Source organism: Oncorhynchus mykiss, chromosome 1 (assembly GCF_057628025.1).
Source record: "Oncorhynchus mykiss isolate SJ-2025 chromosome 1, ASM5762802v1, whole genome shotgun sequence".
Lineage (NCBI taxonomy): Eukaryota > Metazoa > Chordata > Actinopteri > Salmoniformes > Salmonidae > Oncorhynchus > Oncorhynchus mykiss.
Genome location: NC_143022.1, coordinates 86,637,073 through 86,651,188, shown reverse-complemented (window position 1 = coordinate 86,651,188; position 14,116 = coordinate 86,637,073). Strand labels below are relative to the sequence as shown.

The 14,116-nt window shown below is 43.7% G+C and overlaps 1 protein-coding gene across 5 annotated transcripts in view; it reads right to left on the bottom strand.

The window, feature by feature from the left end:
* Positions 1-8,238, bottom strand: part of LOC110530741 (AN1-type zinc finger protein 4) — a 38,032-nt gene extending 29,794 nt beyond the window's left edge. Inside the window, exons 1-3 of one of the 5 annotated variants that reach the window (XM_090242623.1) lie at positions 3,924-4,164; positions 3,482-3,563; positions 2,039-2,348 (exon numbers count right to left, since the gene is read on the bottom strand). In XM_090242623.1, the coding sequence (XP_090098749.1) occupies positions 2,039-2,222 (184 nt within the window). In that variant the 5' untranslated portion in view covers positions 2,223-2,348; positions 3,482-3,563; positions 3,924-4,164. Of the gene's footprint in view, positions 1-2,038; positions 2,349-3,481; positions 3,568-3,724; positions 4,165-7,727 lie in introns of those variants that run through there. The other 4 variants (XM_090242622.1, XM_090242612.1, XM_090242615.1 and 1 more) reach the window with 4 other exon arrangements.
* Between the last annotated feature and the right edge of the window lie 5,878 nt (positions 8,239-14,116).

Genomic DNA, 14,116 nt, shown 5'->3' with positions numbered 1-14,116 from the left:
CTCACTCTACAACCATACTAGTTGTGACTTCTTTTCCTTCTCTCTACAGCAGAGATTGGAACCTTTGATGGGGTGGTGGCCACTAAAAATACAAACTCATCATGAGGTGCCGCAGTTGACTCCCCCGGAGAGAAATTAATAAAGTAAATTTTGTGCAATTCAACACATTTCACCATGGGAGAACATTTGGGACACAGCCTCCCTCCCTCTTTCCAGCTCCTCTCCCCACACTGAATACACTCGTTGGCCCAGTGAGTGCTGGAGGGAACCCAGTGTTTGTGAGTGGGCCAGAGCAGTGCCATACTACTCTATTGTGAAGAGGCATGCCAAGTCACGCAGCCCTGACTAACACACCCCCCACTGACTGACTGCAAGAGAGCACAACAGCCAGAGAGAGAGGTAGAAATAAAATGAGTAGAACCACAAACATCCTCAGATAGGGAGCAAGACAAAGAAATACAACAAATTGAACACCTTAGCCCAGGGAATCTCGGCATGGTTGCATCGCTATGGAAATGATAGGCATCTACTATCTAATGATAGTCGACATCCAACCTATTTTCAGATGAGTATGAGTAGGATGAGGAGACAAGCAGGAGGCTACCTTAGACTACTGAGACGCATCCATGGTATTTCAAAGAGTCTGTCTCCTGACAGAACTGTTTGTCAATCTCAGCTAGAGACTTTCACCTCTCTGTTGTCAGCACTAGTGCCTGTTAGCTATCTCAAACCTGAGATTCCTGTAAATCAAACTTCAGTTGAAAGGATCTAAATGGCTGTAATTAAAGGATAAAAATTTAAGCAAGGCTTGGGAGGTAGGCCTACCACTGAAGCAAGTGGTAAGCAAGAGCTGCAAGGAACTTACGCCTTTTACCAAGCTGTGCGTCATTTTGAACTGTACAAAGCCAATTAGTGGTGATCAATATTGTAAGATATTGCATGATCCTGTCAATTACCGTAGAGCATTAGTCAAATAATGGCTATTGTAGATAACTAAATAAAAGATTGAACATATGTGGACAGAAACTACAAAGATTCTTAAAGAGCATTATGTATAAATAGCCATATCAATAGCATTAAATAGGAACATGATTTGTGAGGCGAATCAGTGTCCACAGATTCAGTTACTGGTACCATTTACCACACCACTGACAACCGTAGAGAACATTTTGACTCCCCTCTGCCTCTTCCGATAGGCTGTCGTACAATATTAAAACCTGAGGAAGAACATGCATAGCTGCATCATAAACGCCTACTTTATTTTTTACAACCGCCATCACTCTACACACAATCTGCATCCCAAACGGCACCCTATTCCAATATGGGCCCTGGTAAAAAAGTAGTGTACTATATAGGGAATAGGATGCCATTTGGGATGCAACCGATGTTCCTCTCCCGAACGCCTCCATCCCCCCCGGCTGTACTTCATCACTACTAAACACACTGGCTCCCAGAGCCTCCCACCTCACCAGGCCCAGCGCAGCTCAGCCGTGGCTGGATTGATGAGGACGTTTGGGGCCTTTAATATCCCAAACGTGCAGTGCTCTATCGAGCTCTCAAGGAAGACGGACGGAGGATGAGGCCGAATAAATGATGAAAGTGAAGTGCTTGGATTAAATAAGGTGTGTGGAAAGCCAACTAGCCAGAGCCCTTGTCTGCTTGGCCGGAGGAGCAGGGTGATATACTAAGTCTGATGCTGTGACTATATAAATGTTTCTACTAAAACAGAAAGCCATTCTTTGCAATGGAATACATTTGTATCCATCCCTCTTCTTGGCTTAGAAATGTATGTTGCATTGCATGAATCATCTTCTGTGCAAGAAGAAGGTGAACATCAACATACCTATTATTCTAGGCAGCCAGGATTAGTATTACATTGAGTCTGAGCTTATTCATATATCATTTTCAATTGCCCATTTTTCAGTGTTAGACAGGGAGGGAGCCTATCCTGCTTAAGTAAAGGAAGGGGAAACAGTACATCCTTGTAGCCTACATGCTGGGTTAGTAAGAGTCACTACTGTACTGTTATATACCGTACCTTCCAGCCTCTGGATCTTGGCCTTGACAGAGATGACAGTCTCGATGGGCGAGACACGCAGCTCAAAGCAGGTCCCCGTCAAAGTTTCGATGAACAGCTCCATGGTCTCGTAGAATGGCAACTTGTACTGGAAGGTCCCCACACTGTCGTCGTTATAGATAGGCGGCTCCTTTCTGTCCGGCATCTTGGTGAGGTCAGGACTGCTTTAGGGGGAGGGGGGGGTGGGAGGGGCGGCGGCCCAGGGGAAGGGAGAGGGGGATGGGTGTTCTCCGTTGTCACCACGGTAACACATCATGCAGGAAGCCCCAAGCTGTGGAGAGAGAGAGGTCTCAGTACCTTCTAAGTCCAAGGTCATCCGTGTCTACCATGAGGCAAGAGACAAAAAGTGATTCTGAGTGGCGTAGCAGTCTAAGGCACTGCATCTCAGTGCTATAGGCGTCACTACAGACCCTGGTTCGATTCCAAGCTGTATCACAACCCAGCCGTGATTGGGAGTCATACAATTGGCCCAGCGTGGTCCGAGTTAGGGTTGGCCGTCATTGTAAGTAAGAACTGTCTTGCCTAGTTAAATAAAGGTTAAATAAAAAATTAAGTTGGGAATGAGGGGTGGAGTTGACATGCCTGTATGAACCTGGTAGGTAAGGAGTCCTTTACTTCCCTGACAACAAACAATCAACTATCAACATGAAACATCTAGGTCCTACATTATGCAAGGAGGCCTCTGTTAATACGAATGAGCAGAATGCAAAACATTCCATTATGTCATTCGGAAGAAATGCGTATTAAAAGATTATCACACCAAGACACACACTGAAATGTCACCAACTCTTGTCACCTTAAATAGGCATAGGTCTATATGAGAGAGCAATAGTTCAGATCAAGAAATTGCAGTACAATTTTAGTGACAAGTGTAAATCTTTATAAGCACCTTCATGAAACATTCTGCAGAGAACAAGGCCCAGGCCACAGCTCCTGGCTGCAATATAGTCAGCTGTTAGCCTATATAAAGCCATTGGGAGGAGTATGTGGTGTCAAACACACAGACAGCTAGCTCTCTGCAGGCACTATGGCAGGCCTCTTGACAGTTAACCCGTATTTTATGTGACTGCAGTAACATTTCATTTTAAAAGCATGCAAATGTAAAGTTGTGGGCTGATTGATAGGCAAACAACTAGAGATCCCTTTCACACCAACACTGTAAAGACCACATTAACTGTATTCCCAATGTTTAGGGCTATTTTAGGCCATTTTAACAGTCAGCTGCCCTAAATGTGTGTCAATCGTGAAAACAAAGGGTCTTAATATTGCCTTTATCAGTGGCTTGCTTGTTACACATGACAAATACTTGACAAAGGACGTTAACTTGAAAGCTATCTAGTTAATACACGACCAGACAGCAAGATTCTCTCTGTCTCACCAGAAACCCTAGCGTTTTGAACTCACCTTAGCAGCATCCCAAGACTAGCTGGCAAGAGTACACCGGCGATGGTTGTCGTCCCAAGACTACAAATACTCCGTATGTTAGCTAGCTTGACACAATAAAATAGCACAAATGAAAGACAGTAGTAGCGAACTAAATGCATTCATTATTTAGCTAGCTAGCAAGTTCGTTAATCTAACTAAATATGTTGCCACTGGCTAGCTAGCTAGCGAGCTAACCAGTTTAGCAACCCAAACAATGGCTACCTTGCTTGGGTCGATGACTGGCTAGCAAGCTGCTTCGCCTACTCTCCTCTTCAGATTCGACATTGTAGATTAGAATCAAAAGGGTCTGCTTATCTTCATGCTTAAATATAAAAAGGAACTCTTGAAAGCTTCTCTTATTGTCCATGAACTGTGATAGATTGGTAAACCTTTCGGTTTTCGTGAACTCTACTCATCTCACCTGTCAAAAAACAGGAGGCTCCTGAACCAGCCCATTGTGACTCTCTCGATTGACAACAAAGGCATCCAATGACGCAACGTGAAAAGTCGAGGTGAACCAATGAGGAGTACACAGACACGGGACCAATATTGTTTGGTCACGGAGACTGACCCTTTCTGTTTCAACAAGAACACTGGCTTCAGAGTTACAAATAATGGAATAATGCAAACGGTTGTCTCTCTACATTTCAATAACTGGAAGTGTAAACTCTAAGGCTTCATGCCACAATGACTAACACCACAATGACTAACGCCCTGTAGCACTCACATCTGTAATCATGAAGTGCTTTGAACTAGACACACTCCAATTTGCATACCGCCCCAACAGATCAATGGACAACAATGTCAACACTGCTCTCACCTAAGGCGAATATCAATGTGAGAATGCTTTTCATTGACTACAGCCCAGCGTTCAGCACCATTGTCCCCTCCAAGCTCATCACCAATCTTAGGACCATGGGACTGAACACCTCCCTCTGCAGCTGGATCCTGGACTTCCAGATGGCCGACACCAGGTGGTGAGGGTAGGCAACATCACCTCTGCCACGCTGACCCTCGCACAGGGGCCCACCAGAGGTGTGTGCTTAGTCCCCTCTTATCATCACCCAGTGCCTGGGCTTACCTCCACTGTACCCGCACCCCACCATACCCCTGTCTGCGCATTATGCCCTGAATATATTCTACCATGCCCAGAAATCTGCTCCTTTTATTCTTTGTCCCAAATGCTCTAGGCGACCAGTTTTGATAGCCTTTAGCCGCACCCTCATACTACTCCTCCTCTGTTCCGCGGGTGATGTGGAGGTAAACCCAGGCCCTGCATGTCCCCAGGCACACTCATTTGTTGACTTCTGTGATCGAAAAAGCCTTGGTTTCATGCATGTCAACATCAGAAGCCTCCTCCCTAAGTTTGTTTTACTCACTGCTTTAGCACACTCTGCCAACCCTGCCCCAGGGTTCAATTCTTGGGCCGACTCTTTTCTCTGTATATATCAATGATGTTGCTCTTGCTGCGGGCGATTCCCTGATCCACCTCTATGCAGACAACACCATTCTGTGTACTTCTGGCCCTTCCTTGGACACTGTGCTATCTAACCTCCAAACGAGCTTCAATGCCATACAACACTCCTTCCGTGGCCTCCAACTGCTCTTAAACGCTAGTAAAACCAAATGCATGCTTTTCAACCGTTCGCTGCCTGCACCCGCACGCCTGACTAGCATCACCACCCTGGATGGTTCCGACCTAGAATATGTGGACATCTATAAGTACCTAGGTGTCTGGCTAGAATGTAAACTCTCCTTCCAGACTCATATCAAACATATCCAATCTAAAATCAAATCTAGAGTCGGCTTTCTATTCCGCAACAAAGCCTTCTTCACTCACGCCGCCAAACTTACCCAGGTAAAACTGACTATCCTACCGATCCTCGACTTCGGCGATGTCATCTACAAAATAGCTTCAAATACTCTACTCAGCAAACTGGATGCAGTTTATCACAGTGCCATCCATTTTGTTACTAAAGCACCTTATACCACCCACCACTGCGACCTGTATGTTCTAATCGGCTGGCCCTCGCTACATATTCGTCGCCAGACCCACTGGCTCCAGGTCATCTACAAGTCCATGCTAGGTAAAGCTCCACCTTATCTCAGTTCACTGGTCACGATGGCAACACCCACCCGTAGCACGCGCTCCAGCAGGTGTATCTCACTGATCATCCCTAAAGCCAACACCTCATTTGGCCGCCTTTCCTTCCAGTTCTCTGCTGCCTGTGACTGGAACGAATTGCAAAAATCGCTGAAGTTGGAGACTTTTATCTCCCTCACCAACTTCAAACATCTGCTATCTGAGCAGCTAACCGATCGCTGCAGCTGTACATAGTCCATCGGTAAATAGCCCACCCAATTTACCTACCTCATCCCCATACTGTTTATATTTATTTACTTTTCTGCTCTTTTGCACACCAGTATCTCTACCTGCACATGACCATCTGATCATTTATCACTCCAGTGTTAATCTGCAAAATTGTAATTATCCGCCTACCTCCTCATGCCTTTTGCACACAATTTATATAGACTCTTTTTTTCTTTCTACTGTGTTATTGACTTGTTTATTGTTTACTCTGTGTTGTTGTCTGTTCACACTGCTATACTTTATCTTGGCCAGGTCGCAGTTGTAAATGAGAACTTGTTCTCAACTAGCCTACCTGGTTAAATAAAGGTGAAATAAATAAAAATAAAAATGCACGACTCTAACACCATCATTAAGTTTGCAGACGACATGACGGTGGTAGGCCTGATCACCGGCGACGAGGAATACAGGAAACAGGGGGGGGGGGCCTCATTCACATTAATAGGGCTGCAGTGGAGCAGGTAGAGAGCTTCAAGTTATTCAATTAGCATGGGCCCTCAAATCCTCAAAAAGTTATATAGCTGTACCATTGAGAGCATCTTGACTGGCTGCATCAATGCTTGGTATGACAATGCCACCTACCTCAATCGCATGATGCTACAGAGGGTGGTGTGGACAGCCCAGTACATCACTGGGACGGAGCTCCCTGCCATCCAAGACTTCTATACAGTGGCGATTTTAGCATGTAAATCTTGGTGAGGCAAAACAAAAAATGTGGGATGCATGCCAGCAAAGCTACTAAATAATACATGAATTGCACTATAACGGTGACAAACGGTGCCCACAAACTGTTAGGACCTACATAAAGCTATCCCAACAGCAGTCCCAACACCTTACCACTGCTACACCTGGCTATCACCTTTTAAATGTACAGCAACAGAATTCAGAACATGGGACGTTCTAACAGTGTTCTCCCTATACACCAAGTCAGAACCGTAGGATAAATAAAGGAGGCATATAAGCAGACAATGAAAGTTCTTACAATATTTGATGATTACATTTCTCAAAAACAGGTTATATGCTACATGTGTCCTGTTGGATTCTGTGTTTTACATTATAGCCATTACCATATATATGATTGAATATTATCTGCTGTTGGCTTGTATGTATGTGTTATGCAACATAGCTGACTTGAAACATTGTTAACAGTTTCAGGGCCATGGGCCTTTCTCATGATGGAAAAATACAGAGTAGCATGAAGACAGGAACTGTGCAATGAGTTGGAGGGGGGGGGCACATTCAGAGCGTGGTGTTGCGAGAACAAGCGGCCTTTTGTTAGATAACAGGAGCCAGGTGTGAGATAACGTATCGAGCATGAGCGCATGGATGTTCTTCACAGTAACAGTTACATCTATCAACTGAAGCGCTTAGGGGGCTGAGAAGAGCTTCTGCGCCAACAATCGGTTGGGTGAGTCTAAACCACGCCCTCTACTTTGACAGGCCGGTTCGGAAGCAGGAACTACTGTCATCAGGGTATATTATAATATCTTTGTCAGGAACAAGTCAGTTCTCTGTTCTGCCCTGCGTGGTATTACAGTGAGCCCGTATATACGAAAGTTGCATTTGCCATTTATTACTTAGCTAATAAAAAATACATAGTATACAATCGGTGACTCATTGTTATATTTATCCTGATACCAGATTCGAATTTACGTAACCCTAACAGTCCCACCAAGTCAGAACAGTAGGCGAAATTAAGAGGTGAAAATATAACAAATTATTAGGGTGAGGCACATGGGCTACTAACAGCTTACTACACAACATACACTTAGTATTACTTTCTTATCTACAGTATACATATCTCCCTGGAATATTACTTCATTTATGCAGCAGCATACAGTACATTTTTGGACTCACCTTGTGGTGCTGTGCTCACTTGAACCGGAAAGTGGCGCGGCGGTCCTTCGTGAGCAAATTGTATCATCAACATTTTAAATCAAAGTCTGGCATTCTCTGGATTTATGGTGCTTTCAAGACAACGGAACTCGGGGGGGAAAAAAGGTCCAATCATGATGACGTCAGTCATCTTCAGGTCGTAGCGCTAGAAAGAGGCCTGTGTTCCGAATTTACAATTCCGAGTTGGATGAAAGTTCAAAACGTATTTTCCCAGTCGTAGCTCATTTTTCCACAGTTTCCATTTGTCTTGAACTCACTAAAGTCAGATTTTGCAGTTCCGAGTTAACAGTTGTTTTGAGCGCGGCACAAATCATGTTTCATTGACAGCATGGCCGATGTTGAATGTTTATCATTTTCAACTAGGAAAAGAGACCACACATCCACTCCACTGAATAGCAGGATAATGATTGCTTGGCAATGCTTGCAGTTAGCCACACTGATTCCTTCCAAACCACTCGATGTTGAATTTGCGATTTCCAACTTGTTGTGTAATGTTTATGTCCAATGGCCAATGAGCACAGATACGTTTTATCTATAATTTCTCTTCATTATTTCTCTTCATATGACAAGGATTAAAAAGGATTTGCCATTAGACTGTCGACTTGATTCATGATGATGACAGCTAACTAAGATATTGAAAGTATGCTGTTGACATGATCAGTCCAAAACTACAATACATACAGTGGGGAGAACAAGTATTTGATACACTGCCGATTTTGCAGGTTTTCCTACTTACAAAGCATGTAGAGGTCTGTAATTTTTTTAATCATAGGTACACTTCAACTGTGAGAGATGGAATCTAAAACAAAAATCCAGAAAATCACATTGTATGATTTTTAAGTAATTCATTTGCATTTTATTGCATGACATAAGTATTTGATCACCTACCAACCAGTAAGAATTCCGGCTCTCACAGACCTGTTAGTTTTTCTTTAAGAAACCCTCCTGTTCTCCACTCATTACCTGTATTAACTGCACCTGTTTGAACTCGTTACCTGTATAAAAGACACCTGTCCACACACTCAATCAAATAGACTCCAACCTCTCCACAATGGCCAAGACCAGAGAGCTGTGTAAAAACATCAGGGATAAAATTGTAGACCTGCACAAGGCTGGGATGGGCTACAGGACAATAGGCAAGCAGCTTGGTGAGAAGGCAACAACTGTTGGCGCAATTATTAGAAAATGAAAGAAGTTCAAGATGACGGTCAATCACCCTCGGTCTGGGGCTCCATGCAAGATTTCACCTCGTGGGGCATCAAGGATCATGAGGAAGGTGAGGGATCAGCCCATAACTACATGGCAGGACCTGGTCAATGACCTGAAGAGAGCTGGGACCACAGTCTCAAAGAAAACCATTAGTAACACACTACGCCGTCAAGGATTAAAATCCTGCAGCGCACGCAAGGTCCCCCTGCTCAAGCCAGCGCATGTCCAGGCCCATCTGAAGTTTGCCAATGACCATCAGGATGATCTAGAGGAAGAATGTGAGAAGGTCATGTGGTCTGATGAGACAAAAATATAGCTTTTTGGTCTAAACTCCACTCGCCGTGTTTGGAGCAAGAAGAAGGATGAGTACAACCCCAAGAACACCATCCCAACCGTGAAGCATGGAGGTGGAAACATCATTCTTTGGGGATGCTTTTCTGCAAAGGGGACAGGACGACTGCACCGTATTGAGGGGAGGATGGATGGGGTCATGTATCGCGAGATCTTGGCCAACAACTTCCTTCCCTCAGTAAGAGTATTGAAGATAGGTCGTGGCTGGGTCTTCCAGCATGACAACGACCCAAAACACACAGCCAGGGCAACTAAGGAGTGGCTCCGTAAGAAGCATCTCAAGGTCCTGGAGTGGCCTAGCCAGTCTCCAGACCTGAACCCAATAGAACATCTTTGGAAGGAGCTGAAAGTCCGTATTGCCCAGCGACAGCCCCGATACCTGAAGGATATGGAGAAGGTCTGTATGGAGGAGTGGGCCAAAATCGCTGTTGCAGTGTGTGCAAACCTGGTCAAGAACTACAGGAAACGTATGATCTCTGTAATTGCAAACAAAGGTTTCTGTACCAAATATTAAGTTATGCTTTTCTGATGTATCAAATACTTATGTCATAAAATGCTAATTAACTACTTAAAAATCATACTTGATTTTCTGGATTTGTTTTAGATTCCGTCTCTCACAGTTGAAGTGTACCTATGATAAAAATTACAGACCTCTACATGCTTTGTAAGTAGGAAAACCTGCAAAATCGGCAGTGTATCAAATACTTGTTCTCCCCACTGTATGTGATTTGACCTCATTTTATCTGTGGTCAATGATCTTGAGCCTTCTTGGATGGGCACTTCTAATGTAACTCAATGGCAGCATCCAAGGGGCTAGAACTTTCTAGCTCTACCCTTACTTGGAGGTGAGTGTCCTCAAGAGTGACAGAACACTGAGCTAATCACGGCGCAATGCTCCATATTTTCTGCTTGATTGCCCCACCACCACAGAAAGCACTGAACTAGGCTGAAACACCTGCATTTTGGAGCTGCCTTACTCAAGAAAACAAAAAAGAGACCATTTGTATGGGGCTTTATTAACTCAATGATATAAACTCAGCAAAAAAAGAAACGTCCTCTAAATGTCAACTGCGTTTATTTTCAGCCAACTTAACATGTGTAAATATTTGTATGAACATAAGATTCAACTGAGACATGAACTGAACAAGTTCCACGGACATGTGACGATTAGAAATGGAATAATGTGTCCCTGAACAAATGGGGTCAAAATCAAAAGTAACTGTCAGTATCTGGTGTGGGCACCAGCTGCATTAAGTACTGCAGTGCATCTCCTCCTCATGGGCTGCACTAGATTTGCCAGTTCTTGCTGTGAGATGTTACCCCACTCTTCCACCAAGGCACCTGCAAGTTCCCAGACATTTCTGGGGGGGAATGGCCCTAGTCCTCACCATCCAATCCAACAGGTCCCAGACGTGCTCAATGGGATTGAGATCCGGGCTCTTCGCTGGCCATGGCAGAACACTGACATTCCTGTCTTGCAGGAAATCACGCACAGAACGAGCAGTATGGCTGGTGGCATTGTCATGTTGGAGGGTCATGTCAGGATGAGTTTTCAGGAAGTGTACAACATGAGGGAGGAGGATGTCTTCCCTGTAACGCACAGTGTTGAGATTGCCTGCAATGACAACAAGCTCAGTCCGATGATGCTGTGACACACCGCCCCAGACCATGACGGACCCCTCCATCTCCAAATCGATCCCGCTCCAGAGTACAGGCCTCGGTGTAACGCTTATTGCCGATCTTGTGCAGGTGTTGTTACACGTGGTCTGCCACTGCGAGGACGATCAGCTGTCCGTCCTGTTTCCCTGTAGTGCTGTCTTAGCCGTCTCACAGTATGGACATCTGCAGTCCTCATACCTCCTTGCAGCGTGCCTAAGGTTCGTTCACACATGAGCAGGGACCCTGTGCATCTTTCTTTTGGGGGTTTTCAGTCATTAGAAATGCCTCTTTAAACATGCAAAACAGGAAAGCCCCCCCCGCCCCCCAAAAACGTTTTTGTGCTAAAAATGTGTGGTGCAGAACCCTGAATGATGGGTCACTACTGGTTCTCTATCAGGCGGTGAGAATGAAAGGTCTGGAAAATCATTAAAGACTACAACCACCAGAGACATGGACTGTCCTCTCTGCTTCGACATGGCAAGGGGTACAGGTGCATAAATTCTGACACCAACATGCCACAAGACTGTTGTTAAATAGCTAACAAAATGGCTAGAAGGACTTGAGTTGACCCCTGTATTTAATTCTTATTTTGCACTCTCTCTATACACACTCACAGGGCCCTACACAGTTCCACACAGTGATACTCCAACACACATACACTCACAATATGCACATTTATGGACTCTACACACAAACACCCACTCAAATAAAATCATCATATACTGTATGCTGCTGCTACTGTTTATCATATATCCGGATGCCTAGTCACCTTAGCCATATATTTGTAACCTTTATACAGTGCCTTGCGAAAGTATTCGGCCCCCTTGAACTTTGCGACCTTTTGCCACATTTCAGGCCTCAAACATAAAGATATAAAACTGTATTTTTTTGTGAAGAATCAACAACAAGTGGGACACAATCATGAAGTGGAACGACATTTATTGGATATTTCAAACTTTTTTAACAAATCAAAAACTGAAAAATTGGGCGTGCAAAATTATTCAGCCCCCTTAAGTTAATACTTTGTAGCGCCACCTTTTGCTGCGATTACAGCTGTAAGTCGCTTGGGGTATGTCTCTATCAGTTTTGCACATCGAGAGACTAAATTTTTTTCCCATTCCTCCTTGCAAAACAACTCGAGCTCAGTGAGGTTGGATGGAGAGCATTTGTGAACAGCAGTTTTCAGTTCTTTCCACAGATTCTCGATTGGATTCAGGTCTGGACTTTGACTTGGCCATTCTAACACCTGGATATGTTTATTTTTGAACCATTCCATTGTAGATTTTGCTTTATGTTTTGGATCATTGTCTTGTTGGAAGACAAATCTCCGTCCCAGTCTCAGGTCTTTTGCAGACTCCATCAGGTTTTCTTCCAGAATGGTCCTGTATTTGGCTCCATCCATCTTCCCATCAATTTTAACCATCTTCCCTGTCCCTGCTGAAGAAAAGCAGGCCCAAACCATGATGCTGCCACCACCATGTTTGACAGTGGGGATGGTGTGTTCAGCTGTGTTGCTTTTACGCCAAACATAACGTTTTGCATTGTTGCCAAAAAGTTCAATTTTGGTTTCATCTGACCAGAGCACCTTCTTCCACATGTTTGGTGTGTCTCCCAGGTGGCTTGTGGCAAACTTTAAACAACACTTTTTATGGATATCTTTAATAAATGGCTTTCTTCTTGCCACTCTTCCATAAAGGCCAGATTTGTGCAATATACGACTGATTGTTGTCCTATGGACAGAGTCTCCCACCTCAGCTGTAGATCTCTGCAGTTCATCCAGAGTGATCATGGGCCTCTTGGCTGCATCTCTGATCAGTCTTCTCCTTGTATGAGCTGAAAGTTTAGAGGGACGGCCAGGTCTTGGTAGATTTGCAGTGGTCTGATACTCCTTCCATTTCAATATTATCGCTTGCACAGTGCTCCTTGGGATGTTTAAAGCTTGGGAAATCGTTTTGTATCCAAATCCGGCTTTAAACTTCTTCACAACAGTATCTCGGACCTGCCTGGTGTGTTCCTTGTTCTTCATGATGCTCTCTGCGCTTTTAACGGACCTCTGAGACTATCACAGTGCAGGTGCATTTATACGGAGACTTGATTACACACAGGTGGATTGTATTTATCATCATTAGTCATTTAGGTCAACATTGGATCATTCAGAGATCCTCACTGAACTTCTGGAGAGAGTTTGCTGCACTGAAAGGAAAGGGGCTGAATAATTTTGCACGCCCAATTTTTCAGTTTTTGATTTGTTAAAAGTTTGAAATATCCAATAAATCTCGTTCCACTTCATGATTGTGTCCCACTTGTTGTTGATTCTTCACAAAAAAATACAGTTTTATATCTTTATGTTTGAAGCCTGAAATGTGGCAAAAGGTCGCAAAGTTCAAGGGGGCCGAATACTTTCGCAAGGCACTGTATAACTAAGCAAGTCAGTTAAGAACAAATTCTTATTTTCAATGACGGCCTAGGAACAGTGGGTTAACTGCCTTGTTCAGGGGCAGAATGACAGATTTTTACCTTGTCAGCTCGGGAATTCAATCTTGCAACCTTTTGGTTACTAGTCCAATGCTCTAACCACTAGGCTACCTGCCTACATACAGTATCTACCTCTAGCGATCCAGCATCCCTGCACATTATAAATATGGTACTGGTACTGACCCTGTATATAGTCTGCCGACATATTTAATCTTGTTTTTCTTATACGAGATATAAAAATACAGGTTTTTGTTTCACCTTATTTGTAGTATTACATTATTGCATTTTGAGTTCAATTAAGGCATGTCACTGTACGAGCATGACATTAAAACTTGGAAATTGAAACTTAAATACCATCCATGATAGATTTTAATTGATCAAAATATAGATGTTCCTTATTATTCTAAAATGTAGCAGAATCCTCTAAATGCACCAGTGCAGTTAGTCAACATTTAAAATTTGATTAGAGATGGCAGTGAATCTTATGTATTAGTAGAATTGTTATAAAAGGATAGGGACCGTGGAAATGGGAGTCGCAGTGGACCCGAGTAACAGCTATGTTCCTCTTTTAGCTGCATTAGTAATTCCACAATTCATTATCTTAACAAAATACTTTAAAGTAGTGCTACAGATCTTAGAAACAAACTTAGCACACA